A 19,555-nucleotide genomic window follows, 5' to 3' on the forward strand; every position below is an offset into this window, starting at 1 on the left:
AAACCAGCTCGAGCAAGATCAATTATTGGAGTTACAGTTGCTTATGATGTTTCCCAGTTCTCGTAAAATAGGCAAATTGTCACTAGATTATTTACCCTTGTTATGTTTCGTGGTAGTGTAAGCTCTTGAGTTCTTTCTTTTGCTCTATTTTGCTTGCAATAATGGTTTATTCCAAACTGCTTCAAGGTTTTGTGACTTTCACCACACTTTTATGAGATTATTGTGAATTGTGGCGAGTGTTTTTTTTGTCATGGCCTATACTTTTAAGTGTTTGTGCTTAAATTTGAAGATTGCTTTCCGGGCCTGCCCCACGGATGTATTAGAAATGATTCCTTGCACGGGTGTAAAGCTAAGCAAGTCCCTTCTGGTCCAAGAACACAAGACCGTGTTGGCCGTAAGGGATGCGAATTCGGCTTTCCAACAGATTTCGATTTCTTGAGTGTTCGAGTTTATCTATGGTATGAGTTTATCTATGGTATGAAATAACCCGAAGCAAGGATCTAGCTTATTAATACTTTCCAGAAAAAACCAAAAATCATTCCCATACATATGATTTTTTATTTACCTAGACAAATAATAGTTTGATGTTATCTAAATTATTCCAAAAATGCTCCTGTATAGTAGTGTTTTACAAGATTTAGAAAACTAAGCTATAAATTAGAGTAACCTAACGAAGGACTGTGTTCTTGTAGTATGTCATTGTTGGTGCAGGTGGAGTTCCAATTTCAAGGCAGCGTTGATGTGAGGGGAGAAGATGCTTCTTCCTACACAAAAGGTATAGCAGAAGTGTATGCAAAACTATTAAACCCGGTCAAATCGGCAGAATGAATAGGCAAATCCATGATTTAAAACTTTACCTGAGCCAGATTTTAATTTGAGTTGATCTTAATATTGACTTAATATTCTTAGATAACCCGGGAAGATGATCCATAACTTAGTTGTTTTGCCAAACTCAGCTAGGTCAAAATCAAGAAATGTTTTTTTAAAAAAAAAACTCTTAACAATTTTGTTTTGAATAGAAAATAATAAATCATGTTGACTCAATAATTTGATAATTTGCAGGTTGAACTTCAATCTAGTAATTTAAATCCGGTCTGGAACTAAATTGATATACAATTTGTGGTGTTGTTTTATAACTGTACAATTAAGAAATTAATTTTATTCTCCCTTCCACCATCTTTTTGTCAAATGCATCCCAAAAGATTATCGTAAACAAAGAAGAAAAGAAGTAAAAACAGGTGGGATATTACATGTATCATTATTCCCTTTAAATTGTCACCCATGTTTCTTGCCTAAAAAACATGTCACTTGTATTTCCTGTATCCAAGAAGAAAAGATTCACTTGCATTTCATCCCCTCGCATTACTGAATTATAGCAGTAAGCATCTTTATCTTTAAGCTGTGGCAAGTAACTGGATAGAGAAAGCTTACAACTGTGGCATTTCTATCTTGAAAAACATCTCTGGACATTTTCCCCATCATCTCTGTAAATCTCCTCTTGTGAGTATAGCTGTTAGGTTTGTGGCTTCTCACAGTTTGTTTTCTCAAAGACAGGCAAATCATTGATCAGATCACCTAGCTCCTGCTCACATGTCATTACATGCAGCTCTAAGTTCAGGATTTGATGACGACTGGTGCCCTCTAAACTCTAGACAAAGGTTAATTCAAGCAATTGTGCTTTAGCTGGTTTGGGAAAATTATTCTTTTGAGGGGCCTGAGGCACTATAATGCAAGTATTTGACTTTCTCCAAACTAGGCTCTGTCGATCCTCACTCAGCCAACGCCAGCAGAACCAAAACTGGAGAGTTGCGACTGTCAATGGCAGCAGCCTTCTAACAACAGATGGATCGACCTTCTTTGTTTCCCAAGGGGGGCTACAGGAACCAGTGAGGCTTGAGAATCTAAGCCTAAGCTGGGTTCCACAGACACGAGCCCATAAGCAACCATGAGTTCAACTTGAAAAATTTTATCAGCCCAAAAAAGGGAACCTCGTCTGTAAGTCCCTATAAGAAATTTCAGCATCAGATCGGTCTCAGGTACCTTCATGATAATTCAACGATGAAATTTTGAATAGAGCACGATATTTTTGTTGAAAAAATATGTTGATTTTTCTTGGTCTAATGATTCACGTAACATAATAAGTTTTCTTATTTTATTTTATTTTAATTTGACCGGATCAAGATTTCTTCTATTTTGACACCAAGTCTGGGCAACTCTAGCAATTCTTTGTGAGCTTGGACGCATCACCTGAGGCAAACCTCCAGATACAGATAAGGTGTCTTGACCTATGTTTTAAGCTCAAGATATTTTTAAAAAATTTAATACCAACTTTAAAATATGAATAAAATTAAAAAATTAAATATATCCTATTATTCATTAATATTAAATCCCAATCAATTTTTAATTTTTTATTTGGGTTTGACCATGGGACTTCATGATAAGAATTCTTTTTCAAAATGACAACTTGTTAAACGTTCTAGAAAAATAACATAGATTAAAAAATATTTAAAAAATAATACAGTTTAAAAACAATTATTTTTTTGAAAATTTAATTTTTACATAATTATTATTCCCAATTAACTCAACGCTGCTCTTAAAAAAAAATCCTTTGCAATTATAAACAAGAGGGACCTATTTAACTTTAAAATTATACTTTTGTCATCATACACCAGAATAATGTGGGTTAATTGATAATGTATGATAGGAGACAAAAAGTTTGTTTCGTTTATGACCAAGTTGAGAATCACAAAATAGTTTGGGGACTAACGAATATTTACTTTCCCATCAAAGCACACGTGTAAAATCAGAAAAGCATCGAAGGAACCATCTAGATAGTGGTCAAATGATAAAGACTTGAGATCAAAGGGTTTGCTCCTTCTATGGTCTCAGGTTCGAGTTCTTAATTACTCATATGATAGCTACTGGAGACTTATATGGTTATTAACTTCAAGGCCCGTGGGATTAGTCATGGTGCGCACAAGTTGGCCCGGACACCCACATTAATAAAAAAAAACATTTAAGGGCAACAACCTTTATGTCACCTCCAATCTTTTGACCACTTTCAAAAGGAAAAGCAATGGGTAATCGGGCTGTAAATTTTTGAATTTCATGAGTTGCTGACAACCTAAATTTTGAAAGAGAAGAAAAAGAACAAAGACAGCAAAAGAATACTGTTACTTAAATTCCGACACCTGCTTGCCCCTTGTACTGTTGTGTTCTTGGGATTGTTGTCAAGCCAGACTTGGTAAAGCTTTGGCCGTTTTCTTTTTCTTTCTTTGGCCCTTCTTTTTCGTTAATGTTCAGGCAGCAAGAAAACAGCTGGGAGGATCACCTTCCATGAGCAACCTTCAGGTACTGTTTAGCTTTAGCATTGCGATGTTTTTTTTCTTTAAAATCATTTCATTCTTTAGTTCCTTTCTGGGTTTGTCCTTAAACCTTTCTTTTCACTCTGAATTGTCTTTAAAGCTTTTTGGACTTCAATTTTTGTGTTTGTCAGGGACTTGTTTTAATGTGTTTGATGACTAGTCGCTAATTTTAGTGTTCGTGTGTTGTTTTCTTTCACATTGTTAGTTGTCATGAGAAAGCTTATGAGTTCTAGCTTTTTGGTGGGATTTGGAAGAAATTCATAATATGATGATTGTTCATGTTTATGGCTTTTAGGGTGTTTTGAAACTAACGTAGAAACTGATTGCTGATGTGCTAAATCAGTTAACTCTCTCTCCATGGGTTTTGATAATGATTACAGGTATTGGATTAGAAAAGTCTTGTTTTGTAATCACTGATGTTAAAAATAACCTCCCTGTGTTTATTTGTTAAGTGAGTTCTTTATTGGTAAGCAATTCAACTCTGTGTCATTGTAGTCATTTTAGAAGCTGAAATTTTTTGGACAGGCTCGGATTTTCGATTTCTATAGTGTCTTAAGAGTCTTTCGATTCATTTGGGTCTCACGCTCAATTAGTTCAATTACTTATGGGAAATTCCCATCTCATTCATTTTCTTTAGATTTGATTAGAAGGTTATAATTCTGCTTCTTGAGTAGAAGTGATATAGTTTTACTGTGATATTAGACAAGATATTTATTGCTATTGGCCTGGTTTGGAATCTGATTGGCCCTTTATTGTGTAGTTTTGAATAGGTTTTGATGGTACTCTTGCAGCGCCAACATGATATGGGTTTTGAATTTTTTTGTGATGAAAATTGTGAAGATGATGAGGTTTAGCCTGGTTTAGCATTCTGGTCTGTGGCATTTGGCATAGTGGTGTAAACAGCATCCATTTGTGGTCTGTGGCATTTGGCATCGTGGTGTAAACAACATCCATTTGTAGGCTTGTGGATTCAAAGATATCAGATCCTGAGAAATTCAAGAAGGGTCTAGCTTTCTGGTAAAATGGTTTTAAATAGTAGTGGAGGAGGCCTGGCAGAATTTAAGGGAGAGCTGCCGACAAATCAGACCGAAAATGATCCTAAGGCTAGTAATGATAAGTATGCTGCCCTTGATGTTTCAACTTCACGCAAGGGACTTCTGAGTGATGACAAACTGAGCGTGGGGAAACAAAATGCATTCAAAGCTATTCCGGGGAGGCTAAACATACTGAAATTTAGTTCCAGTGGTGGTTTATCTTCTCCATCAACTAAATTCAAGCAGATGGCAGAGGAAAGAGATGAAATTTCACGTTCTGTACCTTCTTCCACTAGCCAAGGTTATCGAGAACATTTTAACAGATTTACAATGCAGAAAATTGACTGGGAATCTTTATGGAGCATCTGCGGAAATTGGATCAAGAATCCCTTTAACATGGTGCTTTTTTTATGGATAAGTTGTGTCGCAGTCTCAGGAGCGATCCTTTTTCTTGTAATGACAGGAATGTTGGACGCTGCCTTACCAAAGAAATCACAGAGAGATGCATGGTTTGAAGTCAATAATCAAATCCTCAATGCTCTGTTTACTCTCATGTGTTTGTACCAACACCCAAAGCGATTCTACCACCTTGTACTTCTATGTAGGTGGAGGTCGAAGGACATAACCAAACTCAGAAAAATATACTGCAAAAATGGCACATATAAACCTCATGAATGGGCTCACATGATGGTAGTGGTTATGTTACTCCATTTGAATTGCTTTGCTCAGTATGCTTTATGTAGTCTTAATTTGGAATATAATAGATCTGAACGACCTGCTATAGGTGTTGGTATCTGCCTTTCTGTTGCCATTGCTGCTCCAGCGATGGCAGGTTTGTACACCATCATCAGCCCCCTTGGTAAGGAGTATGACTGTGAATTTGATGCGGAAGCCCAGAATCAAACTCTCACAAATAGCGCTAGCCATCTTAACCCCCGCATGTCACTGGAGAAAAGATTCTCATTTGTATCAAAAGATGAACAGAGAATAGTTGAGTATGCACCCGAGTGGAGAGGGGGATTGTTTGACTTTCGGGACAACATCCGTACAGCTTACCTTTCTCTTTTCTGCAGTTTTTGTGTTTTTGGGTGGAATATGGAAAGACTTGGATTTGGAAACATGTATGTTCACATTGCCACTTTTCTCCTCTTCTGCACAGCTCCATTTTGGATTTTCAACTTGGCTGCCATCAACATTGACAATGAGACTGTCAGGGTGGCTCTTGGATTAACTGGTATCGCACTCTGCTTGTTTGGTCTACTCTATGGTGGCTTCTGGAGGATCCAAATGAGAAAGAGATTCAATTTGCCAGCAAGTAGCATATTTATTGGAAAACCAACCATTGCAGACTGCGCACAGTGGCTTTTTTGTTGTTGGTGCTCCCTTGCCCAAGAAGTTCGCACAGCTGACTTCTATGATATTGTCGAGGATAAGTTTTGCAGGAAACAAACGAATGAGAGTAACCAGCCCACACTTCCCTCCTTGCCCCGTGAAGATGGAGTAGTTCAGTTCATGTCTAGCCCAACTTCATTTCATAACAGTCATAGACTGTTGGGGCTTGGGGCTAAGCGCTCTCCGAGTCCAAGCAGACTGTCAAGAGATCATTATAGTCCAGGCAGACAGTTATCCAAGGTGGAGGAGGATTTTTCCATGAAAGATACGGACGATTTTATGAACCCGCCAGCTTTGGCCTTGATACAAAAGGAAGTTACTGTTCAAAATATATTGACGGAAAATAATCACCTTTAGCTGTGCTGCAGAGAACAACCATGTGCTTTCGCTTTTGATTAAGAGATTTATGCGCAACAGTGTGCCTACGTTCCAAAGATTCATTTTTAAAGCATAATGATGCTACCTAATATGTTGTATTGTGTCTACCTCTATGAATCCTTTGTATTTTTTCTGAGCTAGCAACCGAAATCCATCACTTCAAGTTTTAGATCTTGCATGCAGTTTGATTGCTCTCTTTGCAAACTTTTGGGCATTGTCTTTGGGTGCTTGACGAAACCTGCTGCTGAAAGCTCAATGAACTGCAGTAATTGTGCTGGTTCATTGGTTTCCAAAACATATAGGATGTCATTATTTCTCTTGCCTCCATTTGAGTCCCTCTCTCTCGCAAAAAATTTATTTCTCCTGGCTAAATGATCAAGAGATTTATTGTCGCATAATCCTCTATTAAGGGGTGGAAAAACTGATCACGACCTTCAAAGGCTGCTTACATTTTAAGATCGCAATCTGCTGCATAAATCCTGCAGTCATGAATCTTGGGATTGCTTATATACAGTTGCTTCAGCCGTTATTTTCTGCTTATTTTTAAGGCATGATTTGTGTTGTTCTTTTGGAGGGCTGCTTCATGTATGGCTTGCGCTAAAGCCACCTAACTTACAGCTTATTTCGTGAGCTCTTCGGATGTAGCATCAACTAAAATTCTACATTACAACAGACCAGTAGCTGGCATGGCAGCATTCCTAAAATTATGATTGTTTTCCTTGAAATCTTTTAACGTCTACAAAATTCTAGTAGTTTTTTATTCTTCTTTAATTTGTCTTACGTTCCTGATACCATCTTGAAATAGGCATTAGATTCTTATATGATTGTGCAAGACGTTTTACGAGCTGCACAAAACATCAACTGGATTGATCAGCGCTCCTCATGACAAGAAGGACCTTCTGCAACTCAAGCCAGTCTGCGTTAGCCCCAGCTTTAAACTTTTAACCTTGAGCATAAATGACCATTCACATGCTTTTAAAGGTTACCTTCTACTGTAAGGAATAGGGATTGATACATCAACACAAAATGAATTTTTACCATGCATGCAGGTAAATTGACTTGATTAATACTTCTGGTCTTTGATTGGATTCAATTATGGATAACAAAGGGTCCACTTTATAAACAGAAATGACCAGGATTGAGCTTGAATATGTTAATTAATGCTGAAAATCCGTGCTTAAGAAGGCAGTGTGTCATTGTCGTATGATTGGACAGAAAAAGACGATCAAATATAGAATGGCCTATATATCGCAAGTCATTGCATGGTGTTGGACCACTCCAGGTACTACTGTACCAGGTCATCTTATGTAATTTCCACATTATTATCAGACAACTTTTGAAGAGCTCAACAACCCAGTTTACTGGAAAATTCTTCCAGTAAGAAACTAGGTACCATGCTTGATTCCATAATATATATATATATGGTACGAGTTCAGATATTTTCAGAAGAGAATTTAAATTAAGACGAAAAAACTGATCAACTTAAGCTAATAGGTACACTACACATGATTTTCAGTTTTCTTGTATTATTACTTGTAGGTCTATTTCTCTTTCGTACAATAATGTCACAGTTGCTACAGAAGTACTAACCCCTAAATACCGAGAATAAGACCAGGCAATGAGCGGCTGAAAAGGTCTCTTGGGTGGCTCTGCCACAAGGTGTGGTTCTCATGCCTAATTTCCCAACCATGTGGGCTTATATCCTTCACGGTAAGCCATGTATTGAAGTACTCTCTAAATTGTGTGATCACACTATCTTTCAAGGTCCATACATGCACCCAGTAAACTTGTGCACCTTCCCAGCCCTCTGCAATCACACAATCACCGACGACCTCAATGCTTCTTGGCTCGAACTTGAACTTGGTGTGGCTAGACTTCCCGGTGAGTATTCTCATCATGTATTGGCATTGTGGAGGTCCATGGAACCACCATTCTAGATCACTTGCTATGAGTTTGGCCACTGTCCCCATGTGACCATTTGATAATCCCTTATACAGTGCATCAACAATGCCCTTGTTTTGCATTTCTACTTTCAAAAAGGATTCCGGCATAGGGGATTCAATGGCATTGGCAGACATGGTGTTGTATCCTCGATTTGAATTTAGTAAACTAAGAAGCAAGGCAGGTAATTAATGAACTTAGAACTGAACTTGAGTGTTTTGGTGCATGGTATGTGGCTAAGTGGAACCTATTTATAGAAACGTTTTGGAGAGTTATGCGCTGTGGGAAGGACCATGATTTCTGAGAACTAGTGGTGGACATTGGCTTCTTTTTATGACATGAGAGATCCATTGTTGAATGTTAGCTCAAAAGAATTAGATGTATTTAATGCCAATGAATTTTATGATCGCTAATTTCCAATAATTACAATTTAATACCGTTCTGTGGACAAACGATGAGTTGTCTGCTAGTCATTGCCAGTACTACTGGCCTTGTGGCCACTTTGGCACCTTACGCCTTGGTGTTGTAATCAGTTTCGTGCCATTTTCTTTCTTTATCAATCTTTTTCTCAGTATTAGATAGCTCCAAATTCCTGATCAAGGTTTTTCTGGGAATGACAAACTACGTAGGAAAGTTCTGTCACCTCATTTGCAGTCCCATGCAGAAAATTAGGGTAGAATATTTCTTGTTTGTTTCCTTGTTTTCTTGGATTAATCTTGAACTAAGAAATGACTCTTTTGAGCTTGGAATCTGGTTATTTTTCATGTATTTTGCGAAAAAATTCTTTGATATTCAAATTGTGATTTTCAATAATAGTTAAAGTTTGAACATCATAGATTCTTTCGTAAAATACACATAAAAAACAAGCCAAATATCAAACTCAACGACAAGATTATCCAAGAAAACAAGGGCACAAACAAGAAATATTCTGCCCTAATTTTCAGCATGCATGGAACTGCAAATGAGGTGACAAAACTTTTCTATGTAGATTAGTCATAATTCCCGGAAAAACCTTGATCAGGAATTTAGAGTTATCTAATACTGAGAAAAGGATTGATAAAGAAAGCATATGGCACAAAGCTGATTACAACACGGAGGCATATGGTGCCAAGGTGGGCACAGGATTACAGAATCTATCGTATTTTGCAAGTAGTATTTCTTGTTTCTATGTCCAATAACATATATTACTTACGAAACTAAAACAAAAATAGTTTCGAACAGAATAAATTGGACATGTTTTCATACGATCCCTTTTAAATGCCTTTTTTTCCTTCGAAATTAGACAAATAATTCCATCAAGTGATGAAATGGAGCTCTAGCAAATGGCCACATTGTTGCTGCAGAGTGCAGCCATTCAATATATAGAGTTCCATGAACACATTGAATTCTCCGAGGATCAAAGAAGAGAGTCTCCATGCTAGTAATTGATAATTGATATTTACTATAGCTCAATTTGCATTTGGCAACGGAGACCTCATCGATCCTAACTTCCAAAATAAATGGATTGGATTTACAAGTTTGTAGAAATATTTGAATGTAAATTATTTCAAGAAGATGGCCATAAAGCCAATAACATTCAGTCTTTTGACTTAAACATTACAGAATTAATTTCTGTCACACAACAAAACCTTAAGAATCACAAAAAAAAATCTCTAATCATTGATTAGAAATGGGATTAAGAGGAGTGATGTGTGGAGATTTGTGTCAATTGATTTGATGGTGGCTCCTCAAAAGTTGCTAGGCTGGAAGCATTCTTTGACTGTCTGACTCCTCCTCGCATCCTTTTCTGGAGGAACTGGCTCAAGGTAGCTAGCTAGTCGCTTTCCACGAGTGAGTAGTTTGAGATATAATTATAACATGGAAAATCAATCAATTTAGCTCCAACCAGCTACTTGGCTAGTGATTCTTCGAGTAGTTTGAGAAGTTGATCCGTCGCGCTAGCTATATTTTTTTTCCTATAAAAAAATTATACATACATACATACATGCATACATACACACATACATATCCTCTCTTTTTTATGTATTTTATATAAAAAATTTATAAATATAAATCAAAATACAATTAAATAAATTAAAAAATAAATATGTTAATAAAAATTATTAAAAATAATTAAAACTAAAACTAAAACTAAAAAAATAACTAGATTAAAATAACAATACTCCCGTTCCACAACAAATTGGCAAGCATAGGGTTTTTTTTGGTAATTTTTGCTTTGGTACATTAATAAAAGCTATGTCTTATTAAAAAAAATATCTTTAATTTAGGTTTAACTTTTATCATTCAAATTATATGTTTGTCATGTTAATTAGTTTTTATATATTTTTATTTAGTTTCATTCTTATATATTTAATGGAAAAGAAGTAGAGCTACATCATTTTTTTCTTTTTTTAAAAAAAACATTTTTCATCTTATCTCATGATAACTTTTTAAAAAAACAAAAATTGATTTATTTGTTGTTATTATCTAATTTTTTTTATAGTTTAATTATAATAAAATGAATTTATTTGATTTAGTCAAGTTTATGACTTGAATTATAAATTATTCTTCCTATTTTAAATATGTTTGTAATACCTAAACATAATATTTTATATATAAAAAACTAGACCTCGTAGCATGTCACATATCCACAATTAGTAATAACTAATCATGTAGATAAATTATTGGATATTTTTAAAGTATTTTTTCTTTATTCACATAGAAAATATGATCTAATATGATAAGTATACATGGATTCCGCTTTTACACGAGAGAAAAGCATTATAAAAAAAATATTTAATAATATTTGAATCTATATATTATATATAATGACATCAATAAAATTATCTATATTTAAGTAATGAAAAAATCAAGATATTGTGCACATAGTTATCAACATAAAACCCTAAAAGTGAATGTCATGTACCATAAAGAAGACATAACATCCTAAACCAAATATGAAAGTCTAGACATTTAGTTGTCCAAATGCATTAAGAAGTGCATTCAGTATAATTTAGAGCAAAAATATCACCATACAAAAAATTTAAAGGAGAGACTCAAATGATAGAGAATATACGAGATTTAATTCAAATCTAGCTGTATAGGGAGTTTTATTATTATTATTAGCATCAGCAGCAGCAACAATTTTTTTACTAGAAAAATCTAGCCCCCATTTATTGAAATTGGAGACAAAAATCGTAGTGGAGCCTTAGGTGGCCATGCGAATCTCTAGCTCAAACCTAACCAGAAACCACACCAATTTTCTTCCTATTTAGTTTATAAAACTAAATAATCAATTAAGACAATGATCTACGTACCATGGCATTTAAGGATACCAGTTGGATCCAGCCAAGACCACCTCGTGTGCCTTCCTTCATGTGGGGCTTGGACATTCTCCTAATACAACTGCACAGACACGTCCAAGATTGTTTGTTCAATGAACTTAAACCCTACATGGATTCTTTCCCATCATTTGTTTGGTTTTTGAGTCAATGCATGGCAGATCCCTCGAGTCGTCGGCATGCATTTATGAGGCTAATCCTTTTGCTTCACCCTCCATTTCTCAGCCACTGAATCCATCGGAAGTTCTTGACATAATAAGTTGGAGGAAGGTCCAAATCATTCCATTAAATGTCTTGTTATATATACTCTTGATTGGTTCCATGGTTCAATATCTCATTGATCGAAAATGCCAAATTACAATTCAAAGTTGATGAAAAGTATGTCAACATATTGGATCATTGACATTAATTAAGCTGTAAATCTGTTAAAAAAACACACTCATTTGCCATACATTTTAATGGTTCAATATCTCATGTGTCTATCTTTCGTTCTTTTTTAAGTTTCCATGCAGTAATCAGCTGGGTTCATGTGGACCAAACTCTTTTAATTGGTTGGTGTAATAGATCCCAGAATTATTGAGGTAGGTGGAGTGATTCCTACATATAATGTGACTAGTTTGATCTATATGGAAATAATAATTCCCAAGTTTTATATTATTTTTGCGTATAGTGTGCATGGCAACATACTTAGAAATCTATTCTAAGAGCATATAAAATTTAAGTTATTTCATTATTGACGCTATAACAAGGTGGATGTGAAATTTGCATGATTCATTGAGCATAAATGCCTCTAAAAAACCATTTTAACCCCAAACTAAATTACTTAGTCATCATAACTCTGAACATTTATAAAAATTATTATGTAAATTGGGCTTGTCGTAAATCTACACTTATAAAAATCATGGAACCCCCATATGATTTATATACTCATACAATAATTTATCACAAGCATAAGAGCTCTTTCCCATGACCTCAAATAACTTAATAATAAAGCAGCTGTTAGATATTAGTTAAAATCCTAGTTAAAGTAAAAGTTCTTAATAAAAAAAGAATTATAATATATTTATATAAATATAAGAATAAATACACACTGAATTTAAGAGGTTGGGGTATATAAATAATAGCTTGAAAGGTTAAATATATAAGTGTTTAGTGTTTCGACTAAGAATATCATAGCCTTATTAATAAGAGTTTTTACTTTTTTAAAAAAATATTAAAAATTAATATAAATTGTATTTTAAAATCTTATCTAATTTCAAAGTAGATGCTAAGTTGTGGTTGCATGGGTCTCCTTTTATACCAAAAGTGATGGCCTTGGGTAATTGTTACCTTAATTTTTGAGTATGATGATTCTTATTATAGTACGATGCTAAATTTTGGTTACACAGGTCTCCTTCTATACCAAAAACCGATGGCCTTGGCGAATTAAGATATGGGCCAGAGGGTAATGAGTGCCAATTAATCTGATAGCAATTTCTCAGAGAGAGAATGGTAGAGCTAGGTCCCCTCGTTTCCTTTGATGACTGGTCAAATTGGCTGACCACACTCATATATGATCTTGCACCCAACTTCATTAAATATGTAATGTTGATTGGTGATGATGGGACAAATCAAAGAGAAATGATGTTTACGAAGAGAATTGTGCACCATTAGTCCGAATTTGATTTGATTTCTTGTAAAGTTGGAGCTTAACATAGTCATAAATTTATAAAATTTATTTTACACGTTTAATTTAGATATAGAACATAAGAATAAATTTTAATTGCATCATGTTAAATTAGAACATAGAGAGAGTTTTATAAATTATTTTTTTTTGTTTATTAACGTGGGTGTCTGAGCCAGCTTGCACGCACCACGACTAATCTCACGGCTCAACTGAACATCCTGCAAGCCCAGTAGGTAGGTAAGACACCGCGGAGATGGCAGGCAGATGCACACAGAGATTCGAACTCGAGTCGGCTGCAAGGCAAGCCTGACAGCGGACCACGGAGCTAAAGCCTCAAATGCTTTATAAATTATTTCTTACATGTACCTTTCAGTGGTTATTTAAAGTTATTTGAATGAATATTTAATTAATCTATAATCCAACATCCAAAAAATTAAATACCTCCTGCTTTGACGGTGGAGAACCATGCAACCATTGTTAGCCTGGATGTAAAGTCGACTTCTTAGACAACTTTGATGAATGAACTTTTTTCTTATCGATGGAAACTATTGAACAAGACAAGGAGGAAGGCATATTAACGGGGCTTAGAAGTTACTCTTGTAGAACCACGTCTTCAGTTGTCTAAATTGGCCTTGAGACAGTGCTCCTGGGACACTTGCCTCTGTCCATAACCTCCGATTAGAACCAAGTTTTGCAGAGGAACAAGAATATTGTGCTCGCTTTACAAAGCATAATGTATCTTTGGGCTTCTGGGTCCGTTTGTTTAGGTTTTGTCTTTGCATTGGAGGCACAGTTAAATATTTAGCAATATATTAAATTATGTTTTGTATTATGGGGTCTATTAAAAAATTTAATTTAGGATGTGGTTTTTGTAAAGCAGTTTTGATATATTTTTTTAATTGAGTTTTATAAAATTTTATTTGTTTTGTGTTTTAAAAGTATTTTTTAAAATTTAAATTTTTTTATTTTTTTTACTTTAAATTATTATTATTATTTTATTTTCAGATCATTTTGATGCTTTGATATCAAAATTTTTTTAATATATATATATATATATATGTATTTCCAAGTAAAAAACACTTTTGAAAAGCAAATACAACCAAATATTTTATACATATTTTTTTCGTGTACATAAACCTCAACCATAATTTTTACCAAATAAACTGAGTGTGTCTAGTATTGTGGTAACTTTTATAATTGTGATTTGAAAAAAATTATTTTATAAAAAATATTTTTGGTTAAGGTCAGTTTAGTATTTATATATTTTTGTTTAAAATTGAGGTTGAAATTAAAGTTAAACTCAACCAATTCTTTAGAAATTTAGATAATTTAATCAAATTTGATTCAAACTCAATTGTATAAACTATAAGCCAAAAAGTAAATTATGCTTTGGATGTATAAAAACTCAATATTCTCATTTAACAAGATCTACTATTTAGAAGTGGAGAAACTTGTATTTTTTTAATTGTGGGTTTATTATTGTTATTTGGATTTTTAAGACTTTAAGTTTTGTTTGTATTTTGTATATTTGAATTATATTTGTTAATTTAAACTTTATAATTGTTATTTTATTTTAAATTAATTAAAAATTATATTGAAATTGAGGTTAAAAGTGTTGGGTTTTCATAAACATATGCATATAATGGAAACAATAAGTTTAAATTTTTTTAAGAGTTTTAAGGATCTCATTTTACAAATCTAGAGTTGTTTAAGATTTATACAAAGACTACTGGAATATCATATATTCTTTTAAATTTTGAATAATTTTTTTAAACCTAGATTAATACAAACCATAAGTCATTCAAGTCATGAATATGATGTTAATATCTAGTCTTAACTTTATTATAAATGTCCTAATCAAGGACATGAGGATTCAAATTTTCAAGAATATATAATTTTTTTTTCTTGTTTGGGAAAAAATTTCATACTTCAATACCAGTTTAAAAGGTTTGATTCAATAAATTTATTAGTATCATATATGCTATATAGAGATATATTTATTTTTATTCATAATAATCTATCAATCTATTCATATAAAGATAACAAGTATTTGTTCTATACATAAATATTTAAAATCAAATTTAGATAAGGTCTTTAATCATAATTTGATGTCACATTGTTATCCTGTAAATTAATAGCCCCTAGTAATAATTCATAAAATCTTGTTTTGATCTTGTAATGGGATTGGATCACATTTAATTTATATAATCTTAAGTAACTCAATAAATCAAAATAAATTAAATTAGATAGATAACATCTTTATATGAATTTTAGATCAGTTAAGTGACAACTCTTTATAGAAACATATTATATTTGTTCGCCTAGCTATTACCTCTAATATTATATGATTATAAGTAACTCATTCAAATCATATAAGTTAGTTAGTAGAAACTAATTTTATAGCATTAAACATATTTGATTAATGATAAACTTAAATAGCTCAACAAGTTATTCATAAATAGAAATCTAGTTTTATGTATATAAAATCATAAGGCAACAATAAATGTTCTTAATGTATAAATAATATATTAATAAGGACTTCATAATCAATTTTAATTATGTTTCTTTTCATAACACAGTTGATATAGCATACATAATAAGATGATAATTGTCATATCTAAATTGACTTTCTCAAGCCACCAAAGAGAAGCTATTGCAAATATTCATAAATTCTTTACAAGTATCATGGTTGTATCATTCACTTTTATTTTTTATTCATCTTGAATTATAAAATAACTTTTTTATCAAAATTCTTATATTTTTAAATGATATAATATTTACATAATTGAATGATAAACCTCAAGTTACATTTGAGAGGAAATATATGAGAAAATAATTATATATCCTTAAAAGAAAAATAAAGAAAAGACAATACACGCAAATCCTATTTAATATTATACTCATTCAACCATAAAAATATAATTACATTGGTTTTTAATATACATAATTATTCATCATGAAAAATAACATATTAATATGCATAAAAGAAATTGCATCCTTCAATTATAATTATTGGTTTTATGTGCAATTTAAAATAATATTTCTAACAATTAAAAATATTAAATTCAAATTCAATTTGATAATTTCTTTAACTTAATAAATTTTATTTAATATATATTTATTAAGAAAATTAATCATATTATAATTATTATTAAGAACCTAAACTATTTTAGGATCATGGCTTAAAAACTATCTTTACTTTAGAAAAACTATTTTCTAAACATTATTTAATTAAATATTTTAATTAAATTCTAATTATATTAGGATATTACCATACTCAAAAAAATTAAATTAAGCATTTTAATTCAACCCTAATCTAATTAGAAAAATTAACTCTTGAAATTCAACTTCTATAATTGTTTTTCTTCTAGCAAATATTTTTTTTCAACAAGTCATAATTATCACCTTCTTTTTAAAAGAAAATTAGCTCATTTACTCTTGTTATTTATTTTTGTCATAAAATTAAATAAAATCATTTTATTGGATCCAATATCATATAATATCATACTTGCCTCAAGTTAGAAATTTTTTTTATTTTTTAAAACATGTTAATAATAATTAAAAAATATTTTTTAAATGTTATAAAAAAATTAATTTGACCCGCGGAGCCACTATCTAAGTTAAGTATCTAAGTTAAGTGATAAAAAAAATTATTGTAAAAAGCTCAATAACTGCAATATGGGTGTTGGTTCATCGGTTTTCAAAATATATAGACATCGAAATTCTTTAAGTAACTGGGGTATCTACCAGCGATGATTGTAGTATATCATCGACATATTTTGCATATAGTGCAACAACCCAGTTAACCGGATTACGGGCGTCTAGTTTTTTGGGTCCAAGCTTTAAGAGTTCAACATCATGTAATTTCTTCAAAAGTTACACAGCAGAAAAACACAGTAGCATGACTTAAACTAGTTGATACACTACAGGATTTCCGTTTTTTACTTGGATTCTTAACTAGGTCCATTTCTCTTTGAAGGCAATGTCCCATATGATACAGAAGCACACAGGCCCCTAAATGCCCAGAACAAGGCCAGGCAATGAGCGGTTAAAAAGGTCTCTAGGGTGGCTCTGCCACAAGGTGTGGTTCTCATGCCTAATTTTCCAACCTTGTGGGCTAGTATCTGTCACGGTGAGCCATGTATTGAAGTACTCTCTAAATTGTGTGATCACACCATCTTTCAAGGTCCATACATGGACCCAGTAAACTTGTGCACCCTCCCAGCCCTCTATAATCACACAATCACCAATGGCCTCTATGTTTCTCGGCTCGAACCTGAACTGGGTCTGGCTTGAGTCCCCTGTGAGCATTCTCATCATGTGTTGGCATTTTGGAGGTCCATGGAACCACCATTCTAGGTCACTTGCAATGAATTTGGCCACCGTCGCCATCTCACCATTTGATAATCCCTTGTATAGTGCATCAACAATAGCCTTGTTTTGCATTTCTGCATTCAAATCGGATACCGGCATGGCCAATACGACGGCATCATTGGCAGACATTCTGATGTTTTTTCAAGGGAATATATTAGTAAACTAAAACTTGAATGTTTTGCTGCATGATATGGCTAATGGCACTTACTTATAACAAAATTTTGGAGGGTTGTGTGGGGGAGGCACCATGATTATTATTATTTTTTTTAGATTAACGTGGGTGTCTGGGCCAGCTTGCGCGCACCACGACTAATCCCACAAGTCCTGAAGTTAACGATCATGTAAGCCTCCAGTGGCCATCATATGAGCAACTAAGAACTTGAACCTGAGATTATAGAGGGAACAAACCCCTTAATCTGTTTTGCTGCATGATATGGCTAATGGCACCTATTTATAACAAAATTTCGGAGAGTTGTGTGGGGGAGGCACCATGATTATTGATGAGAGTACCACTTGGTCACCACCTAGATGGTTAGGCACCATGATTATTGATGACACCGGTGGTTGTGATTGGCTATTTTTTATGACATGAGAGATCCAATGGTCAATGTTAGCTCCAAAGAATAAGATGTATTGATTGCCGAAATAATGTTTTGATCCAAATATATAAAGCTATCAATAATTACAAACTCAGTGCTTTTCTGGGGACAAAACTATGTGTTCGGTATATGATTAGAATTTTCATCAGATAGACACAAATTCCTAATCCTCGATCTTCTCAGATTGACTAATCTACCCTATAAAAGTTTTGTCATGTAATTTCAAGTTACATGCTAAAATCAACATAGAACATATATTTTCTTGTTTGTTCCATTGGTTTTACATGAATCTTGTTCTAAGAAATGACTCCCCCTACTTTGAAAATATGGTGAGATGTAGTTTAAACTATGTTTTATTATAATTATAATTTTAAAAATATTTATTTAATTAATACATAGTATAGTTTTACATGAATTTCACAAAAAAATTATTTCAAAACCATGATTAAAAGAATATAATTTATAGTTTTTTTAATATATATTTTAAATTACGACCGCAAAAGTTACATGACGACAAACACAAAGAAAAGAAAAAGGGAAGTTTTATCTTAGATTTCGAAAAGAATGAATATGACATTTTAATATCATCCCTTTGTCCCTTTTCATGCCATGCGGCCTTCTTCCCAGTTGCATGAAAAAGACAGAGAGGTTGATTTCTGCTGTTATTTCTTCCCAACTCCAAGACTTGTGGAATTCTCCCATAACCAAAGAGTCCAAGAGAAGTGTCAAAAGGTAAGATAAAGAAGCAAAGATAGTGCCCCTCTCAACGTCTGAAATGATAAAAGAAAGCACACGTTGTTTAATTAAATGAAATAATACTCTTTTACAGTTGAAAAAATTCTCATGAATTTATAATTTTAATGTTAATGCTCGATCCTAACCTCAAAGAAGAGAAGAGAGAAGAGAGAGGGAGGGAGAAGCGTATTTCAATGTACATTTGTCGAAGGAGGCCTCGAGTAAACTTTAAAAATAAATTAATTTATTAATTAAGTTATGCACAATAAACTTTAATGTAAGTTTCTTACAGGCTCTACAAAGTTGAAATGGTGGTACCTTAAATGTTTTGTCGTGTTGTTATGTTTTGTGGAGTAACTCATAAGGCAGTATTTGAATAATATTTAAATTATATTTAGTTACATTATATTATTATACTTTTACCTTGTTTTCGGTGGAGTGTGTTTTTGTTATTTGTGGTATAATATACTATTTTTAATACTTTTTAATTAAAAATATTTAAAAATAATGTTTCCAAGTTATAGTTTTATTTATGAAAAATAAGTCAAATAAGTTATGTCTTCCCAGAATGTTTCCAAGTCATTAAATAGACTTTAGAATACCTTAACTGGGAAAGAAAATTATAATTCCTGAATAAATAAATTCAAAAACAAATCAAGGAAAATAATAAAATTAGTTCAAATAGTCAAACAAAATTTATTGAATTTTATATAAGCATGTTAAAGATATATTAGCTTTCATTTCAAAAACA

General features: G+C 32.9%; 3 protein-coding genes and 1 long non-coding RNA gene across 4 annotated transcripts; 2 read left to right on the top strand and 2 right to left on the bottom strand.

Moving 5' to 3' along the window:
- The first annotated feature begins 487 nt into the window (after positions 1-487).
- LOC105131348 (uncharacterized) lies at positions 488-2,155 on the top strand. Its single transcript, XR_843411.1, has 2 exons — positions 488-775; positions 1,555-2,155. It is a non-coding gene; the product is annotated as an uncharacterized LOC105131348 (long non-coding RNA).
- Positions 2,156-2,873: 718 nt separating this feature from the next.
- On the top strand, positions 2,874-6,340 carry LOC105131349 (uncharacterized). The gene is made up of 2 exons (XM_011034271.1): positions 2,874-3,351; positions 4,126-6,340. Exon 2 carries the CDS (start codon positions 4,388-4,390, stop codon positions 6,146-6,148), a length of 1,761 nt encoding a protein of 586 aa, XP_011032573.1. The 5' UTR covers positions 2,874-3,351; positions 4,126-4,387; the 3' UTR covers positions 6,149-6,340.
- A 1,175-nt stretch (positions 6,341-7,515) lies between these two features.
- LOC105131350 (wound-induced protein 1-like) lies at positions 7,516-8,396 on the bottom strand. The gene has a single exon (XM_011034272.1). The coding sequence runs from the start codon at positions 8,245-8,247 to the stop codon at positions 7,762-7,764; it is 486 nt and encodes a 161-aa protein (XP_011032574.1). The 5' UTR covers positions 8,248-8,396; the 3' UTR covers positions 7,516-7,761.
- An 8,541-nt stretch (positions 8,397-16,937) lies between these two features.
- Positions 16,938-17,667, bottom strand: LOC105131351 (wound-induced protein 1-like). Its single transcript, XM_011034273.1, has one exon. It carries the CDS (start codon positions 17,597-17,599, stop codon positions 17,111-17,113), a length of 489 nt encoding a protein of 162 aa, XP_011032575.1. The 5' UTR covers positions 17,600-17,667; the 3' UTR covers positions 16,938-17,110.
- Positions 17,668-19,555: the final 1,888 nt, after the last annotated feature.

This window comes from Populus euphratica, unplaced genomic scaffold, assembly GCF_000495115.2.
Source record: "Populus euphratica unplaced genomic scaffold, PopEup_1.0 scaffold23.1, whole genome shotgun sequence".
NCBI lineage: Eukaryota > Viridiplantae > Streptophyta > Magnoliopsida > Malpighiales > Salicaceae > Populus > Populus euphratica.

What these genes read in the sequence shown, in the direction of transcription:
- LOC105131351 (XM_011034273.1), bottom strand. Translation starts at nt 17,599, where the DNA reads ATGTCTGCCAATGATGCCGTCGTATTGGCCATGCCGGTATCCGATTTG.
- LOC105131349 (XM_011034271.1), top strand. Translation starts at nt 4,388, where the DNA reads ATGGTTTTAAATAGTAGTGGAGGAGGCCTGGCAGAATTTAAGGGAGAG.
- LOC105131350 (XM_011034272.1), bottom strand. Translation starts at nt 8,247, where the DNA reads ATGTCTGCCAATGCCATTGAATCCCCTATGCCGGAATCCTTTTTGAAA.